General features: G+C 57.3%; 1 protein-coding gene across 1 annotated transcript; it reads right to left on the reverse strand.

Moving 5' to 3' along the window:
* Positions 1-1,138: 1,138 nt before the first annotated feature.
* On the reverse strand, positions 1,139-19,321 carry LOC133352409 (uncharacterized WD repeat-containing protein alr2800-like). Its single transcript, XM_061568031.1, has 11 exons — positions 19,208-19,321; positions 18,856-19,066; positions 17,421-17,542; positions 17,231-17,317; positions 14,598-14,684; positions 13,637-13,725; positions 11,454-11,691; positions 10,874-11,020; positions 9,746-9,938; positions 9,100-9,191; positions 1,139-3,486 (listed from the first exon to the last, which is right to left on the reverse strand). The coding sequence occupies exons 2-11, from the start codon at positions 19,035-19,037 to the stop codon at positions 3,404-3,406; spliced, it is 1,320 nt and encodes a 439-aa protein (XP_061424015.1). The 5' UTR covers positions 19,038-19,066; positions 19,208-19,321; the 3' UTR covers positions 1,139-3,403.
* Positions 19,322-19,569: the final 248 nt, after the last annotated feature.

Below are 19,569 nucleotides of genomic sequence, written 5' to 3' on the forward strand. Positions count from 1 at the left end.
ACATCGTCCTCTTCCCCAATATGCTGTGACGTCTCAAGAGCGCTGTACCACACGCGTCTCGTATCAACGCGTTTGAAAGGGGCACCCCCTCCCACAGTGGCAGCTGTCCCTGTGTGTAAGTTGAACTTCTTTCGCACCGTACGTAGCCAACCGTGCTAATTCGGAGGTGCGGGGGGGGGGAAGGATAACAAACTAAAGACAAAAGGCAGTTCTAAAGAAGTGAGTTTATCAATCTAAATGATGAAGTAAAAGTGCGTAGCTCCCCAGTGGCTTTCTAATATCAGAAAGGAAGAGCGTTCCAGACGGTCACAGAAGCAGCGCATCTGAACGCGCGTGACGCAGTCTTTGTTCGCACAGTGGGGGTCACAGGCGGTGCATCGGCCACTCATTATTTTATTACTTCCCTTCTACGTGACTTTACCGAAAAAACCAAGAAGATCATCTCGGCCAGTCAACCGCATGGCACCTGCTGGGTCGACGCTTCACGTGGCTTTAACGTGCACAAAGCCTGGCACAAACGCCGTGGTGGTGACGTCACCGCCACTTAGTGGCGAATAGCGGTTGTTGTTGTCGTCGCCGGTGTTGGTGGCCGTGAGCGGGAATCGAACTCGGGTCGCCGGGTTCGTAGCGCAGCGCACTAACCGCTGCACCACCGCTCCCCACGCACGTGCACACACGGATAGGTCGATATGCGCGCGCGCGCGCACAAAATAGCAATCATGCCTCACTCAGTGCTGGCAACGTCACCACAGAGCTTTTGCCAGGTTAGGGGCACTGACAAAAGACAAAGATCCCCCGTATAGCTTTTAACAGACTGTTGGGACAAGTGCCGTTATCATTACCAAAGGCCGAAACAGCACACGAGGGGGTGGGTGGCCAGCACCACGCTCCGGCCGCCTTTGTCTCCCCAATGCTGATGTTTACACACCGCACCAGGTGCTCATTTAAGGCTGAGGCGACCTAAGGGAAGTCCCCAGGACCAGTAGGGATTGTTCACCACTTAAGTTGGCCGCGAGCAGGAATCGAACTCGGGTCGCTGGGTTCGTAGCATTGACACACGCCAGCTCACGCGCGCACACCTACATACACTTAATTACAAATATATTAACACGTTTGACACACACGCGTGCACACAGCGAAACTTCTACTATGACATTTATTGCCGTCACATTTTAGAAATCGCTGTAAATCTGAACTCGGGAACCTCCGTTTTGGCACAAATCCGTCACCTTCATTACGACGCTCCTGACCGCTGGAGACGCGCACGAGCCCCGAGTGACAGGACACTCAGACGAAGCACGGCACGGCTCGACACACACGGCCAGGGGTACTCGCCGACACACACAAGAGCACTCACCAACACACACACACAGCACACTCACCAACACACACACACAGACACCACTCACCGACACGTACACACCACTCACCGACACAGAGCACTCACAAACACACACAGCACTCATCGACACACACACACCACTCACCAACACACATAGAGAGCACTCACTGACACACACACACACCACTCACCGACACGCACACACAGCACTCACTAACACAGACACCACTCACCGACACGCACACACCACTCACCACTCACCAACACACACACACCACTCACCAACACACACAGAGAGCACTCACCAACACACACAGCACTGATCCACAAGCACAGATGGAACGCACCGACACGCACGGACCTTTACTCGACGGTCTCCTACAGGCTCGGGGCGCCATCACTCGCTCGTATTTACGTCGACGATTTCCCAATCGGCAGAGACAAGATGAACCCCTACGCTGCGCCCACTCTCGACCGATCGCTTTCGCACACGGGCCGAGTGTGGGATCCGACTACGCGGAAGGCGACTGCTGAAAGTCCGTGGCGGAAAAAAAATCACCCGCACTGCTTCGGAGTAAAGCGGCACGCAATTAGAGAAAGCGCCGCGATTTCTCCTTCCGCGGAATCAAAGCCTGGGGCCTAACAACCCCCCCTCTGGAGCCTAACCTCCCCTCTGAGGCCTAACCATCCGCTGGGGCCTATACCCCCCCTGGGGTCTAACCCCCCTTGGGGCCGCAGGGGGGGGGCCACAGGGGGGGGGCCGCAGGGGGGGGCCGCAGGGGGGGGCCTTCCCAGAACACCCCCGGAGCGGTTCCGGATCGGTTCCGGATCGTCGCCTCGCATTCCGACGGTGACCACCTGCCGAGATAAGACGTGAAGCACTGACACGAGTCCGACAAGGCGCGCGCGTGGCATAACGAACGACGCAGTGTAATATTATTGCGATAATTAGTGTTGTCAGTCCTATCGAACCAGGCCAGAAGATGCCACGGTAAAGCGCAGCGTTCGACTCACAATCGCGGTCAAGTCCCGGTCACGGGTTGACTCGGAACATCCATCGTTATTCTCCCTCCAGCGTCAAGAAAATGAGCAGCCACCTCGATAGGATGTCAACCGTGAGACCGTGTTTTTGGAGGAACAGTCTCTGCCAAAGGAACGTGGAATTTCTACGTACGTGTGCGCCCCGAACTTCTTTTCGCGCCGCGCGTAGCCAACCGTGCTAATCGGAGGGTGCGGAGTCAGGCCCGCCGCCAGAGATGGGAGCGGGGGGTGGGGGGGGGGGCAGAGGGTGGGGGGGGCAGAGGGTGGGGGGGGGCACCCTCCGACTTGGACCTCACGTCGGTGCCAGAGGTCCAAAGTGAAACGCGTGCTCGTCTCGTGACGACGACGATGGCAACAATCGAGATAAAGGCGGAGAAAAAGGTACTATATATCTATTTATTTTTAAACGGAGTCAATTCCTGAATGGGTAACCCATGGTGGGCAAACCGTTCCGTAACCCATCAACTCATCAGTCTACTCTGAAATTTAGTAAAAGTCGCCCTTTTAAGATTGCTTCCCGAGCCCCTCCCCCCGCCTCTCTCTCTCTCTGTAGCTACAAAGGGCAGGGTGGATGGTGTGCCCCCTGGCTCACAAATCATGGGAACTGACTTCGTGTCCTAGTGCTCTGCCTGGGCCGGAACCAGTCTGACAGCAGGCCAGCACGGGCCCGGTTGCCAAGTGGCAACAGCCCAGCTGAGCCAGCGTGGCACTCTCACGGCAACGGGTAGTAGCCCAGAGCCAAACCGTGCTACGCTGGCGTCACCAGACGTCTGAAACCCGCTCGGGGCCAAGCCGGGGCGGGCTCGGCTCGGCTCGCGCAGTGGAAAAACCGCCCTGGCGCCTCCTGAGCCGCACCAGGGCTGGCCACGGCACGGCACGGCTCGGTTGTCGGTGTAGCAAAGAGGTGATGGAGAAGCAGAGTCGATCACGGAGCCCGGGCCAGAACTGGGCCGGCAGTGGTTGTGGAAAGGACGCGCGAGCCACCGTTCCCCGTGTGGCCGGTGCCCCCCTGGGCTGCGATCACATGACGCTGCACCAGGTCCTCCTCCTCCCGTTCACAGGCTCCGTGTCGTCTTCGCTGCTCGAAGCCCTGGAACTTGAGCCTGGATGATGGAAAACGACGGGCGGGGGGGGGGGGGGAGGAGGTTTACAATGGCTGTGTCAGACACACTGGAGAGATTAACTATATTGGTATCTCTGTCTCTCAGGGGATTGAAAATGGCCATGCCACAGATACTGAGAAAGCGCCATCAAGATCCTGGTTTCAAAATACCAAGGCCAAGTCTGGATGTGTCTCTCTATCTGTCTCGGGGGGTTCTTAATGGCTGTGTTGAAAACACCAGACTGATTTAGAATGTGAAGTCCAAACTAAACTATTTTTATTTTACTAGGTTAATGCCCACTGAGCTATATTGCTCTTTTTCAGAAGCGACCTGGCTATTACAAATGATAGCTCAACGAAGTGGCTCATCACGTGGAAATGTACGGCAGCCAAATACATAAACACGTGATGTTCATTCTAAGTGTGGAGGGGAAAACCGGAGGACCCGGGAGAAAAATCCACGTGGCCACGGGGAGAGAGAGAGCAGACTCCAAATATACAGCAGCAGGTGTCTGGGGTCGGGATCGAACCCACGACCTCACTGTATACCAGGCGAGGTAGTTAACATCTTCAAGCCACTGCGGTGATGAGATAAAGACGCAGACTCCAAATATACAGCGTCAGGGTCAGGATCGAACCCACGACCTCCCGTAGAAAAGGCGTGGTGCGGTGGCGAATATGAGTGGAGGTCTCATCGTGAAGAAAATACAACGCAGGCTACGGTCACGGCGCTCCGCCGCAGCTCGGAGGCAGTGATGTCAGTGGCGAAATGAAAAGTTTTGGACTGGTGTGAAGATCTCGGATGTGGCATGACGTATTACCACTTCAGCAGCACCGCCGGTGTTGCTGTTGCAGTAGGGACAGCGACCCGCACACACCAAACAACTCGAGAGCACATGTCTCGCCGATGGTTACAGCCAGCAGCATCATCATCACCATCAGGCATAATACGGGATACCGGTTGTAATTACTGGCGAAACGTCGTACTCAGATTGTAAATGTTGTGGATTTGCTCTCCAACATACCGGTGTGGCTGTACTAGTAACGAATTGGCACGTTCTGTTTATTCTAGATTTGAAGCTTTCGTGACTGCAAGGATTCATACTCTTAGGTTTTTTCGGTAAAGTCACGTAGGTAAAAAATAAAAATAAATAATAAAAATTATAGAAATAATAATAGAAATAAAATCACTTGATACAGTAAATCTAGCTGTGACGGTTCCACCTGATGACGGAGACTTATTATTTGTATTTTTTATTTTTTACCTACGTGACTTTACCGAAAAAACCTAAGAGTACGTTACGCTTACATGACAAACCTTACTAATTGGCTGTTTCGGGTGGTGGCGGGTTAAACGACACATTGATATTAACGCGATCTAACCCAAAAAAAATCCCGTATATTATGGATGATATTGGTCGCGAAGGCCTACGTGTTAAACCATCCGGCAGTTGTCAAAATGTTCTTGGTCAACTGCATGATGACGAAGACAGTCCCAAAAACACAAGTACCAATGATACTCATTTAAAGATTCACATTGATAATGTTCGGTCGATCGGTTGATCGATCACAAGAAGGGCCAACAGCCGCGGCCCTCTGGGTCATGCGGCTCTGGGTGGTGCGGCTCTGGGTGGTGCGGCTCTGGGTGGTGCGGCTCTGGGTGGTGCGGCTCTGGGTGGTGCGGCTCTGAGTGGTGCGGCTCTGGAGTGGTGCGGCTCTGGGTGGTGCGGCTCTGGGTGGTGCGGCTCTGGGTGGTGCGGCTCTGGGTGGTGCGGCTCTGGGTGGTGCGGCTCTGGGTGGTGCGGCTCTGGGTGGTGCGGCTCTGGGTGGTGCGGCTCTGGGTGGTGCGGCTCTGGGTGGTGCGGCTCTGGGTGGTGCGGCTCTGGGTGGTGCGGCTCTGGGTGGTGCGGCTCTGGGTGGTGCGGCTCTGGGTGGTGCGGCTCTGGGTGGTGCGGCTCTGGGTGGTGCGGCTCTGGGTGGTGCGGCTCTGGGTGGTGCGGCTCTGGGTGGTGCGGCTCTGGGTGGTGCGGCTCTGGGTGGTGCGGCTCTGGGTGGTGCGGCTCTGGGTGGTGCGGCTCTGGGTGGTGCGGCTCTGGGTGGTGCGGCTCTGGGTGGTGCGGCTCTGGGTGGTGCGGCTCTGGGTGGTGCGGCTCTGGGTGGTGCGGCTCTGAGTGGTGCGGCTCTGCGTGGTGCGGCTCTGAGTGGTGCGGCTCTGGGTGGTGCGGCTCTGAGTGGTGCGGCTCTGGGTGGTGCGGCTCTGGGTGGTGCGGCTCTGGGTGGTGCGGCTCTGGGTGGTGCGGCTCTGGGTGGTGCGGCTCTGAGTGGTGCGGCTCTGGGTGTGCGGCTCTGGGTGGTGCGGCTCTGGGTGGTGCGGCTCTGGGTGGTGCGGCTCTGGGTGGTGCGGCTCTGGGTGGTGCGGCTCTGGGTGGTGCGGCTCTGGGTGGTGCGGCTCTGGGTGGTGCGGCTCTGGGTGGTGCGGCTCTGGGTGGTGCGGCTCTGGGTGGTGAGGCTCTGGGTGGTGTGGCTCTGGGTGGTGTGGCTCTGGGTGGTGCGGCTCTGGGTGGTGCGGCTCTGGGTGGTGCGGCTCTGGGTGGTGCGGCTCTGGGTCATGTGGCTCTGGGTGGTGTGGCTCTGGGTGGTGCGGCTCTGGGTGGTGCGGCTCTGGGTGGTGCGGCTCTGGGTGGTGCGGCTCTGGGTGGTGCGGCTCTGGGTGGTGCGGCTCTGGGTGGTGCGGCTCTGGGTGGTGTGGCTCTGGGTGGTGCGGCTCTGGGTGGTGCAGCTCTGGGTGGTGCAGCTCTGGTGGTGCGGCTCTGGGTGGTGCAGCTCTGGGTGGTGCGGCTCTGGGTGGTGCGGCTCTGGGTGGTGCAGCTCTGGGTGGTGTGGCTCTGGGTGGTGCGGCTCTGGGTGGTGCAGCTCTGGGTGGTGTGGCTCTGGGTGGTGCGGCTCTGGGTGGTGCGGCTCTGGGTGGTGCGGCTCTGGGTGGTGCGGCTCTGGGTGGTGTGGCTCTGGGTGGTGAGGCTCTGGGTGGTGTGGCTCTGGGTCATGCGGCTCTGGGTGGTGCGGCTCTGGGTGGTGCGGCTCTGGGTGGTGCAGCTCTGGGTGGTGCGGCTCTGGGTGGTGCAGCTCTGGGTGGTGTGGCTCTGGGTGGTGCGGCTCTGGGTGGTGTGGCTCTGGGTGGTGCGGCTCTGGGTGGTGTGGCTCTGGGTGGTGCGGCTCTGGGTGGTGCGGCTCTGGGTGGTGTGGCTCTGGGTGGTGTGGCTCTGGGTGGTGAGGCTCTGGGTGGTGTGACTCTGGGTGGTGTGACTCTGGGTGGTGAGACTCTGGGTGGTGAGACTCTGGGTGGTGTGGCTCTGGGTGGTGTGACTCTGGGTGGCGTGACTCTGGGTGGTGCGGCTCTGGCTGGTGAGACTCTGGGTGGTGTGGCTCTGGGTGGTGCGGCTCTGGGTGGTGCGGCTCTGGGTGGTGTGGCTCTGGGTGGTGCGGCTCTGGGTGGTGTGGCTCTGGGTGGTGCGGCTCTGGGTGGTGCGACTCTGGGTGGTGTGGCTCTGGGTGGTGTGGCTCTGGGTGGTGCGGCTCTGGGTGGTGCGGCTCTGGGTGGTGCGGCTCTGGGTGGTGTGGCTCTGGGTGGTGTGGCTCTGGGTGGTGCGGCTCTGGGTGGTGTGGCTCTGGGTGGTGCGGCTCTGGGTGGTGTGGCTCTGGGTGGTGCGGCTCTGGGTGGTGTGGCTCTGGGTGGTGCGGCTCTGGGTGGTGTGGCTCTGGGTGGTGCGGCTCTGGGTGGTGTGGCTCTGCGTGGTGCGGCTCTGGGTAGTGCGGCTCTGGGTGGTGCGGCTCTGGGTGGTGTGGCTCTGGGTGGTGCGGCTCTGGGTGGTGTGGCTCTGGGTGGTGCGGCTCTGGGTGGTGTGGCTCTGGGTGGTGTGGCTCTGGGTAGTGCGGCTCTGGGTAGTGCGGCTCTGGGTCATGCGGCTCTGGGTCATGCGGCTCTGGGTCATGCGGCTCTGGGTGGTGCGGCTCTGGGTGGTGTGGCTCTGGGTGGTGTGGCTCTGGGTGGTGCGGCTCTGGGTGGTGTGGCTCTGGGTGGTGCGGCTCTGGGTGGTGCGGCTCTGGGTGGTGCGGCTCTGGGTGGTGTGGCTCTGGGTGGTGTGGCTCTGGGTCATGCGGCTCTGGGTGGTGTGGCTCTGGGTGGTGCGGCTCTGGGTGGTGCGGCTCTGGGTGGTGCGGCTCTGGGTGGTGCGGCTCTGGGTGGTGTGGCTCTGGGTGGTGCGGCTCTGGGTGGTGCGGCTCTGGGTCATGTGGCTCTGGGTGGTGCGGCTCTGGGTGGTGCGGCTCTGGGTGGTGTGGCTCTGGGTGGTGCGGCTCTGGGTGGTGTGGCTCTGGGTGGTGTGGCTCTGGGTCATGTGGCTCTGGGTCATGTGGCTCTGGGTGGTGCGGCTCTGGGTGGTGAGACTCTGGGTGGTGTGGCTCTGGGTCATGTGACTCTGGGTGGTGTGGCTCTGGGTGGTGCGGCTCTGGGTGGTGTGGCTCTGGGTGGTGCGGCTCTGGGTGGTGCGGCTCTGGGTCATGTGGCTCTGGGTGGTGCGGCTCTGGGTGGTGCGGCTCTGGGTCATGTGGCTCTGGGTGGTGTGGCTCTGGGTGGTGGGGCTCTGGGTGGTGCGGCTCTGGGTCATGCGGCTCTGGGTCATGTGGCTCTGGGTGGTGCGGCTCTGGGTGGTGCGGCTCTGGGTCATGTGGCTCTGGGTGGTGCGGCTCTGGGTGGTGTGGCTCTGGGTGGTGCGGCTCTGGGTCATGTGGCTCTGGGTGGTGCGGCTCTGGGTGGTGAGACTCTGGGTGGTGCGGCTCTGGGTCGTGTGGCTCTGGGTGGTGTGGCTCTGGGTGGTGGGGCTCTGGGTGGTGGGGCTCTGGGTGGTGTGGCTCTGGGTGGTGCGGCTCTGGGTGGTGTGGCTCTGGGTGGTGCGGCTCTGGGTGGTGAGACTCTGGGTGGTGCGGCTCTGGGTCATGTGGCTCTGGGTGGTGTGGCTCTGGGTGGTGTGGCTCTGGGTGGTGGGGCTCTGGGTGGTGTGGCTCTGGGTGGTGCGGCTCTGGGTGGTGCGGCTCTGGGTGGTGCGGCTCTGGGTGGTGTGGCTCTGGGTGGTGCGGCTCTGGCTGGTGAGACTCTGGGTGGTGCGGCTCTGGGTGGTGCGGCTCTGGGTGGTGCGGCTCTGGGTGGTGTGGCTCTGGGTGGTGCGGCTCTGGGTGGTGCGGCACTGGGTGGTGCGGCTCTGGGTGGTGCGACTCTGGGTGGTGCGGCTCTGGGTGGTGCGAGTGATATTTGGTTGCTATAGATTTCCACGTGATAAGCCACTTTGCTGAACGATCATTTGTGGCCAGGTCGCTTCTGAAAAATAAGTGAATGCATCGGTGGGCTTTGCCTGGTAGGATGGGGATGGCTTCGTTTAATTTGGATGTGTTTAGGTGACCTGTTCGCTCTTTCTTGTACTCCTATCGTGTTTTTGTATTGTTTGGCGTCGTAACGTTCTTACCTCGCGCCCCTTCTGGACATCTGTGGAAAAGAGCTTCACAGGCTCATCGGATTCCTCCTCCAGCATAAATAAAGATTGTGTTTCTCCGCTGCACTCACCGAGCGAGCTGTCGGAGGCCGAGCTCTCGTCGTCGCTCCAGACTTCTTCGTCTCGCTCAAACTCGCGCCGGAAGCTCGAGGCCACAACGTGTCTGCACGCATGCACGGACAAAGATATAGGCTCCCCCGTGTAGCCTTAATAGACTGAGGCTGAGTCGACCTAGTGGAGGCCCAGGACCGGTTAAGATGTATATATACATGTTAAACTTCTTTTGAACGGTACATAGCCAACCGTGCTAATCGGACGTGCGATTAGCACGATAATCGTCACTGGCGTTCATGACCGTGAGCGGGAATCGAACTCGGGTGGCCGGGTTTGTAGCGCGGCGTGCTAACCACTGCACTACCGCTCCCCAAACACAGACAAAGACAAGGCTCCCCCTCATAGCCTCAACAGACTGTCGGGGTAAGTGCTGTGGCGAGCACCTATGCAGGCCAGCACGGCACACGAGAGAGTGGGTGGGCGGCACCAGTGGCGATGTTTACACACCGCACCGGATACTCATTTGAGGCCGAGTCGACTTAGGGGAGGCCCAGGACCGGTTCAGATAATCGTCACAGGTGGTGGCCTTGAGAGATGAGTGACACGTACCCGTGCGTGAGTGACGAGTAACCTCACGTGTGCCAGTGACGTCTGCCCGCGTACCCGTTTTCGCGGTGGTGGCTGTTGGCTCCGCCCCCGTGCGGGAGCTCCTCCCACAGGAGGAGGCTCCGCCCCCCCGTGCCCCAGCGCTGCAGGCCGCTGGGGGTGCAGGTGGTGGCGACGCAGAGCAGGCGGGGGGTCGCCTCACCCCCCAGCGTCGCTACGTACGGCTCCCCGCCCTCCGCGAGCAGCCGCACTGAATGCACGGGGGGGGGGGGGGGGCAGGGGAGGGGCAACGGGCGAGAGGACGGAGACACGAAACTAAAACTCATCTTCTTGGATCTTTCGGTAAAGTCACGTAGAATTGAAATAATAAAATAATAAAAATAAAACATAATAAAATAATTCTCACGACGTTTCGGCCACAACCGAAAGAACCAAGAAGATGAATCCCTGCAGTCACGAAAGCTTTAAATAGAAACTAGAACTGTTTTTTTATTTTATCAGGTAAGGGCCACTGAGCTATATCGCTTGTTTTTAGAAGCGACCTGGCCATCACAAATGATAGCTCAACTAAGTGGCTTATCGCGTGGACATCTACAGCAGCCAAATACTGCAAACGCGTGCGGTTAATTCGAAATGAGGGAAAAACCGGAGGACCCGGAGAAAAATCGACTCGACTACGAAGGAGAGAGAGACACGTAAACTCCAAACATACCGCAGGCATTAGGGTCGGGATCGAACCAACGACTTCCTGCACACCAGGCGCCACGGTGGCGGGAGCAGTGGCTGCTCAGGTGCAGAGGTCGCAACCGGGTACCCGATACCCGTACCCTACCCGATACCCGGCTACCCGTACCCGGCTGGGTACGGGTACGGGTACCCGTTTGCGACCCTGGTGCGGCCGGGTACGGGTAGGCCGTGAGTCACTGGTGAGTAACTGTTTGTCACTCATTTCCCAACGTCTTGTCTCTTCTCACAATTCAAGTTCCTAGAATCAACCCACCCGCGCCTGCAACATGGCTTCATCCCAGAGGTCGCAATCAGGTACCCGATACCCGTACCATACCCGTGCCCGGCCGGGTACGGGTACGGCCGGGTATGGGTACCCGTTTGCGACCCTGGTGCGGCCGGGAAACGGGTGCGGGTAAGGAATCAAAACCCGTTTGCGACCTCTGCCCCACCGCTCACCGTTGATGTAGCCGTGACCTCGGTCAATGTCGTAGCCCGCGGACAGCATCAGGCGAGTGCCGCCATCGCCGCCATCGCTTGCCATGGACAGGCAGTCGGTGAAGCCGCAGTCGCTGTTGTGGTTGGGCAGCTTCCGCAATATGGAGCCTGATAGGGAGGGGGGTGGAGGGGAAGGGCGATAAGGGAGGGTTTCAAGTTGATTTTGAGTAACAAGGTTAAGAACTCAAGGGACCAGGATGAGTCTCATTTGCAAGAGAGACCTGGATCAACAAATGTACCGCACCTCCGATTAACGCGGTTGGCTACTTACGGTGCGGAAGAAGTTCTACATACGTACACACACACACCACGGAGAGCATCTCTTATGTACAAGGGGATGGGTGACTAACGCCGTTAGATGTGACTTACCGAGCCACAGTCCTGCCCGAGCGGGACCCTGACCCCGTCCATGACCCCGACTGGGACACTGACCGTGCCCCGACCCTCACCAAGACTCCGACCTTGACCGTGACCCCGATCGCGACCCTCACCGCGACCTCGTGACACTGACCGCGACCCCGACCCCTGCCGCGACCCTCACCCGTCCGCCAGTCGAGGACCCGGATGCTGGCGCCTTCGTCGGCGGAGTAGAGGAGGCGGCCGTGGGGTCGCGGCCCCGCCAGGAGGCAGCGCAGGGGGGACGCGCCACGGCGGCGCCCGTCGGCGCTCCACTCCTCGCCCTCCGTGCAGAAGAGCAGGTGCAGGCGGGGGCCCGGGCGCAGCTCCCACACGCGCACCTGGCCATCCCGGCCACCCGTGCACGCCAGCGAGCCGTGCAGCTTGCGCCGAGGGCGGAAGGGGAGGAGCAAGCGAGAGACGAGAGAGAGATAGAGAGACAGAGGGAGAGCCCGAGGTGGAGGAAGAGATCGGAAGGTAGAGATGGGGAGAGAGACAGAGAGAAATGGGGAGATGGGGATGGAGAGAAATAGGCAGGGAAGAAGAAATGCATGGAGAGGGATGAGGAGACGGGGAGAGAGAGATGGGGAGAGCGAGAAAGTGGCAGGGAAGGAGAGAAACATGGAGATAGGCAGGGAGACAGGGAGATGGGAGGAGAAAGATGGGAAGATGGAGAGAGAGAAAGAGGCATGGAAGGCAACAGGCGTGGACAGAGACAGGGAGCCGGGGAGATGTGTAGAGAGAGAGAGATAGATGGGGAGAGAGCCAGGGTGACAGGAAGATGGGGAGATGCAGAGATAGGTATACGGGGAGATATAGGGGTAGCGGATAGAGAGAGAGCAAACGTGAAGTGGGAGGAGTGAAGAAGAGGAGAGAGGGGAAAGAGAGGAGCAGGTTGGGGAGAAAGCGGAGGAGAAAGTGAGGAAGAGAGATTACAAAAATAGAGAAAGAAAGAGTCAGGAGGAGAATTTGGGGGAGAGAGAGGAAGAGGAGAGACAGACGCGGGGAGAGAGAGCGTGGGAGAGAGACGGGGAGAGATAACGGCCGTGTTAACACTTCCCTCTTGCGTCAGACACAAAGACACATGTGGACACACACGTGACAGGTCCTGGCCAAGCTGCATTGGCTTCCCCTTGCTGAATGAATACATTACACGGTCACACTCATCACACACAAAGTGCTTGCCACAAATAAACCACAACGCCTTGCATAAATCACCATGCAAACGGCGGTCATCCTCGCAGCCGCTTTTGGCTTGGCATCTAACAAATACATCGCGCGCTTTCAGATGCGCTTCTGCGGCCGTCTGGACTGCTCTTCCTTCTCATATTAGGAAGCCAATGGAGCTATCTTTCTATATATAAGTAAAACATCGTCTGCTTGTCGGTTTGTGGCTTTGTGTGTGTTCGCGCGATTGCGAAGGATTTGGCTCTCCAACGGTGGGGTTTACGTTGAATAAATAAAAGTAGCCGGGTACCACGCCGTAAGCCCAGCCGTGAGCAAGCGCTATTCCTTTTTCACATCCGTCAACTTGAAATTAGTTTATTTAGCGATTTAGTGCGATTTTTTTGCGCTATTTCTTAATTTATTTGTTCATGACGGGTGCACGACCATACCAACTCACGCGCCTTTGGTGGGGGGGATGGCCCATGCCAAGTCGCACGCCTTCCGTGGGAGTGAGGGGGACATTTTCTTTCGCGTAAAAAATGCTTTAAAAATACACTAAACACTGAGCTTAAATCTTCAGTGTGATGTCCCCCCCCCACCCCCCGATGTGTGCGGTTACTAATATATACAGTCGCTAGATGCTACCACTATAGGCCGTAGATATTACTGCAGAGCGGCCGGGGAGATCGTGGCTGGGAGGGGGGGGTCACGGATAGCAGCCCAGCCTGCCAAGGTGCCACCTCGGCCGGCTGGACAATCTAGGCGAGGCCGGAGGCTCTGCACGGGACTAGGCCTCACAACGCCACTCTGTCAGGTGAGTACTTTGTGCTATAGAGTCGATAAATACTGCTAGAGTCAGCATTCACTGCTGTAATCATAGCAGGTACCACCACAGTCAGTACGCACTGCTGTTAGATTTTTAAGAGTAGTTTTGATATATTTTTTGGCCCGGGCAACGCCGGGTATATAAGCTAGTGCACTTTCAAAACTAATTTCTTTAGAACTGCTTTTTGTGTTAAGTTTGTTGTCCTTCCCCCGTACCTCCAATTAGCATGGTTGGCTACGCACGGTGCAAAAGAAGTTCAACGTACATACATACACAGGCAGGCACACATTCGCATGGGCACACACACACAGACACGAGCACAGGTGTGCTCTCACCTGCAGGCAGGTGATGGCGTCTTCATGAGCACGAAACGACTGCACGCTGGCGCCCGTCGTGAGGTCCCACATGTCCAGCTTCCCTCCGTCTCCCCATCCCCGGCACACACACACACAGACAAAGATCCCCCATATTGCCTTAACAGACTTTTGGGACAAATGCTGTTAGTGAGCACTGATGAAGGCCAGCACAGCACATGGGGGGGGGGGTGGGTGGCCAGCACCACGCCCGAGTGGCGATGTTTGCACACCACAGTAGGTACTCATTTGAGGCTGAGTCAACCTAGGGTCGGCCCAGGACCGTTTCTGAAAATCGTCGTTGTTGTTGGCCGTGAGCGGGAATTGAACTCGGGTCGCCGTAGCGCGTCGCGCTAAACGCTCCACTACCGCTCCCCAAACACAGACACACACACACAGAAACGCACACACACAGACAATACGCTCAGCAGCATAAATGCCAATGTCGAGGTCTGATAGCCACGAGAGGGCTACATTAACAGTTAATCATAATTTACTACAACATTTATTTCCGTACCATTCTCATAGGACAAGGCTATCACAGAGGCGCAGCTATATTTCACAGACACATTCTGCGGTAGATTCACAGTGGAGGAGCGGGGGGGGGGGCGGTGATGTTGCTGCTGCTGCTGCTGCTGTGCGTGATACCCACCGAGCGACTTGGCATTGAGTCATTTTTCAACATTTAGAGAATGTAAAGCGTGTCGCGGGGCACACGACGGACGGCCTACTCTTTTTGAGTGACGTCACGGGATCTTGAACGTCGGTGTGCGCGGTGGGACTAAGCTCCGCGGAGTTTCTGTACCCCCCCCTTTCTGCGTCGCGGTTTTGTACTCTGTACCGGACTCCAATTTGGAGGGGGAAAAAATAATCCGTGTGTATGCGTGTGTGTACGTACGCGTGTGCGTGCGTGCGTGTGTGTGATGGTGCTCCCGCGAATCACCGGACGCGGAGAGGAGGAGTCCCGGCTCGGGGAGGAACGCGATCGCCGAAACGGGGCTGTAGGTGTAGACGCTCCGCACCTCCTGCCCTGAGCACACACAGACAGAGTCCCCCACGTATAGCCTTTAACAGACTGCTGGGGCAAAGGCTGTTAGCCAGAACCTCACACACACACACAACAAAAATCCCCCGTATAGCCTTTAACAGACTGCTGGGGCAAGGGCTGTTGGCGAGAATCTCACACACACACACAACAAAGATCCCCCGCATAGCCTTTAACAGACTGCTGGGGCAAGGGCTGTTAGCGAGAACCTCACACACACGCAACAAAGATCCCCCGTATAGCCTTTAACAAACTGCTGGGGCAAGGGCTGTTAGCCAGAACCTCACACACACACACAACAAAGATCCCCCGTATAGCCTTTAACAGACTGCTGGGGCAAGGGCTGTTAGCCAGAACCTCACACACACACACAACAAAGATCCCACGTATAGCCTTTAACAGACTGCTGGGGCAAGGGCTGTTGGCGAGAATCTCACACACACACACAACAAAGATCCCCCGCATAGCCTTTAACAGACTGCTGGGGCAAGGGCTGTTAGCCAGAACCTCACACACACACACAACAAAGATCCCCCGTATAGCCTTTAACAGACTGCTGGGGCAAGGGCTGTTAGCGAGAATCTCACACACACACACAACAAAGATCCCGCGTATAGCCTTTAACAGACTGCTGGGGCAAGGGCTGTTAGCCAGAACCTCACACACACACACAACAAAGATCCCAAGTATAGCCTTTAACAGACTGCTGGGGCAAGGGCTGTTGGCGAGAATCTCACACACACACACAACAAAGATCCCCCGCATAGCCTTTAACAGACTGCTGGGGCAAGGGCTGTTAGCCAGAACCTCACACACACACACAACAAAGATCCCCCGTATAGCCTTTAACAGACTGCTGGGGCAAGGGCTGTTAGCGAGAATCTCACACACACACACAACAAAGATCCCGCGTATAGCCTTTAACAGACTGCTGGGGCAAGGGCTGTTAGCCAGAACCTCACACACACACACAACAAAGATCCCCCGTATAGCCTTTAACAGACTGCTGGGGCAAGGGCTGTTAGCCAGAACCTCACACACACAACAAGATCCCGCGTATAGCCTTTAACAGACTGCTGGGGCAAGGGCTGTTAGCCAGAACCTCACACACACACACAACAAAGATCCCCCGTATAGCCTTTAACAGACTGCTGGGGCAAGGGCTGTTAGCCAGAACCTCACCCACACACACACAACAAAGATCCCCCGTATAGCCTTTAACAGACTGCTGGGGCAAGGGCTGTTAGCCAGAACCTCACACACACACACAACAAAGATCCCCCGTATAGCCTTTAACAGACTGCTGGGGCAAGGGCTGTTAGCGAGAATCTTGCTCACACACACAACAAAGATCCCCCGTATAGCCTTTAACAGACTGCTGGGGCAAGGGCTGTTAGCAATAACTCACACACACACACAACAAAGATCCCCCATATAGCCTTTAACAGACTGCTGGGGCAATGGCTGTTAGCGAGAATCTCACACACACACAACAAAGATCCCGCGTATAGCCTTTAACAGACTGCTGGGGCAAGGGCTGTTAGCCAGAACCTCACACACACACAACAAAGATCCCCCGTATAGCCTTTAACAGACTGCTGGGGCAAGGGCTGTTAGCGAAAACATCACACACACACACAACAAAGATCCCCGTATAGCCTTTAACAGACTGTTGGGGCAAGTGCTGTTAGCGAGTAGCACTTATGAAGGCCGGCACGGCGCACGAGGGGGTAGGTGGTCAGCACCACCGCCCTTTGTCTCCCCAGTGGCGATGTTTACTACACCGCACCTTGGGGAGGCCCAGAACCGTTTCAGATAATCGTCACGAGTGTTGACCACGAGCGGGAATCAAAATTCGGGTCGCCGGGTTCATACCGCAGCGCACACCAACCGCTACACAACCGCTCCTCACACACAGATGTAACAAGAATAATAATCATAATCAGAACGTCGGTTACTAAAGAGAGGGGGCCATTTGGGTGCATCTAGCTGATTATGGCAGGAAACAGAGACAGGCTGCAAGGTGGCCAGAAACCGGTGCCAACGATTGTCCAAGCTCCGAGGTCTGCCAGTAGGGGGCCACGATTGCTGTGTGTAATCTCAGTTGTGTAATTTTTATGATTATTTTATTATTACTATTTCAAATTTTGTCAAATTTGGACCGTGACGCCGGCGACACAGTGGCCTACCCTTGCGAAAGACATCATGAGATCTCTAACGTCCGCCATGAAGCAAACGGCGTGTGGTGTTTTACGGCGAATGCACCCGCGGCGTTAACCAGGACGACCGCTGGGTCTCAACCGCGAACCTCTACAACGGGCGCAGCGAAGGAGCGACCGTTTTGCGGCCGCGTCACCCACGACGACAACGATCGCTTGTTTTTATAGAGCACCCTGTGTCTCAAAGCGCTTCGCATGCGACGATCGACACACATTGTATCTATATTTCTAACGTCTCAAAGGGCACCCTCCAGCGGCAGCTGTCCCTGTGCGGCACAGGGTGACTCGGCACCCAGCGATCGCTCTCTTTACCTGTGCGCAGAGACCAGATCTTCACTGTGCAGTCACTGGATCCACTCGCCAAGAAATCCTCATCGTCCGCGCAATCAAGAGCCTTCCCTGAACACACGGCAATGACACACACTCCGATTTAGCGATTGCTCTGGTTCAGTAACGACCCCAGTTTAGCAAAGGCCGTAGTTCAGCGAAGGTAAATTTTTACCGATGGCGGTGGCGGTGGCGGCTGGGGCGATGGCCACGCAGGTGACGCTGCCTGTGTGCCCGCCGAGGTTGGCTTCCTCCGTGCCCGTCGCGGCGTGCCACAGCTTCACCGTCGTATCGCGGCTGCAGGCGACGTCGCAACAACACGGCACAGAGCACACGAACAAATGCTCGTACAATACAAAAATGCCATCGTGAAATATGCACAGGGAAGTGACAGGGCCCAGAGGTACCTCTATTTTCAGAGGTTCGCGGTACGATTGCAGTGGCTGCCCTGGTTATTACTGCTGGTGGATTAAGCGTAAAATACTACGCACCATCTGCTTCACAGTGGTTCGTTGAAGATCCTGTGGCGTTATTTCAAACAAGCAGCCCATTGTGTGCTAGGCATCACGGTCCAATCGAAAAATTACCCCCAAATTACTGAGCTGTGCCGGCCCAGTATCGCGGTGGCTAGATGTTAACTCCCTCGCCTGGTATGCGCCTGTATATATGGAGTTTGCGTGTCTCTCTCTCCGTGGTTGCATGGATTTTTCTGAGTACTCCAGCTTTTCCCTCCACATTTAGAAACGTACATTTAGAGGATTTGGCTGCAATAACTTTCTAGATGATGATGAGCACACTTCGTTGAGCTATCATTTGTGGCCAGGTCACTTCTGAAGAAGAGCTACGTCGCTCAGTGGGGCCTTACCTGATAAAATTGAAAAAATAGTTTGGTTTCAAATAGTTTAGTTTTAGTTCCTTCCTCCGGGGATGGGCTTGAGTCCATCACCGCTCTTAGGGACAATGATAAGTTGATAAGTTCAGCAATGTGCGTGTGTAATTTATTCCTGCCTAAGTGCTCCTCCCTCTCCTTTGACCATTCCCCCGCCCCTTCCCCACTCCTCCCGGCACCCCCTCCTTCCCCCCTGCTCCCTACACTTTCTTTTTAAAGTTCTGTTTCCCCTCACCGTCCCCTCCTCATATTAAAATACACACAGCCCACTCGTGGTCCCCGATCGGTGGAATGGCGAGCCCACTCTTCCCCCCCCCCCACCTCCCCGTCGTTAAACTCAGGAGCACAAAGTTCGGGACTGAGGTCCGCGGAGTTTCTGTAACTGCCCTGCCTGCCTCATGCTTTGTACTCTGTAAAATACATAACTTCGACATACATATATGTATGTATATATATGTATGTCGGTGTTATGTGAGTGGACGTGGGTTGACATCCACTCACGTAACATTGACATACATATGCATTTAATTGATGAAGTTATGAATGTATTCCCTTGTGTATCTGGTACTCTGTGTAAAAGCATTCGGTAAATAAATAAAACTGGGCTCCTATTAAAATAAAAATGTTGTCCGTCTCTCTCTCCGCACGAGGGAGAGGAGTACCCCCACCTCCCCCCCCCCCCCCCTCTTTCTCTCTCTCGCGAGAGCTCGCGTGTCCTTGCCTGCCGGAGACGATGTACGATCCGTGGAAGGCGACGGCGGTGACGAGGTCGCTGTGGCCCACCAGCGGCGTCACGGCGAAGCGCGCGTTCCCCCAGCGCTCCCGCAGCCGCCGCAGCCCCGCCGGGGCCGCCGGCTCCACCTCCTTCTTCGCCGCCGCCGACACCACCGCCGGCGCCGTCATCGCCGTCGGACGCGTCCCCGCTTCTTTCGCTGACGGACACAAGCGAGCAAGCGCGTGTCGCTTGAGCTAAACCGGCCGGGGCTAGAAGGCCCGCGCACTTCCAATCTCGAACAGCACCTCCGGCTGCCGCTCCGTCGCGGCGGACGCCAAATGCGCACGCACGCACGCACCTGTTTGTCCGGCGCGTGTTTTTCTCTGGCGTCCCCTCGCTCCGCGCCTCCTGCTTAGGCTGCTTCGCGGGCGCACACGCGGTCTCTGGGGCAACGTGAGCAGAGCCCCGCGTCCCGCTTCTGCCGTGACAAAAACGGGAGGCACAACAGTGAAGTTCTCCACCGCGCTGCGGTAACATGGCGTCACGACGGCGCGCGCTCACCGCTATCGCAGCGGCCGGGTGACGATGTCGCGACAGCGCACGCTCACCACCGTCAACGCTGACAAGTCACAGCGATTACGGTCGCCCGTTCAGCCATCCGTAGCTCGTTTCTCCTTACAAGCTATTCTCTACATCATAAACGCATGCAGTCGACAACAA

The sequence above is a fragment of the Lethenteron reissneri genome, chromosome 40, assembly GCF_015708825.2.
Source record: "Lethenteron reissneri isolate LAM-NWPU_2019-01 chromosome 40, ASM1570882v1, whole genome shotgun sequence".
NCBI classification, from domain to species: Eukaryota; Metazoa; Chordata; class Hyperoartia; order Petromyzontiformes; family Petromyzontidae; genus Lethenteron; species Lethenteron reissneri.

Coding starts and splice junctions, on each gene's coding strand:
- LOC133352409 (XM_061568031.1), bottom strand. CDS start 19,037: ATGACGGCGCCGGCGGTGGTGTCGGCGGCGGCGAAGAAGGAGGTGGAG. Junction 17,543..18,855: donor TCGTACATCGTCTCCGGCAG/GCAAGGACACGC, acceptor CGTCGCCTGCAG/CCGCGATACGACGGTGAAGC. Junction 11,021..11,453: donor GGTCCTCGACTGGCGGACGG/GTGAGGGTCGCG, acceptor CCTCCCTATCAG/GCTCCATATTGCGGAAGCTG.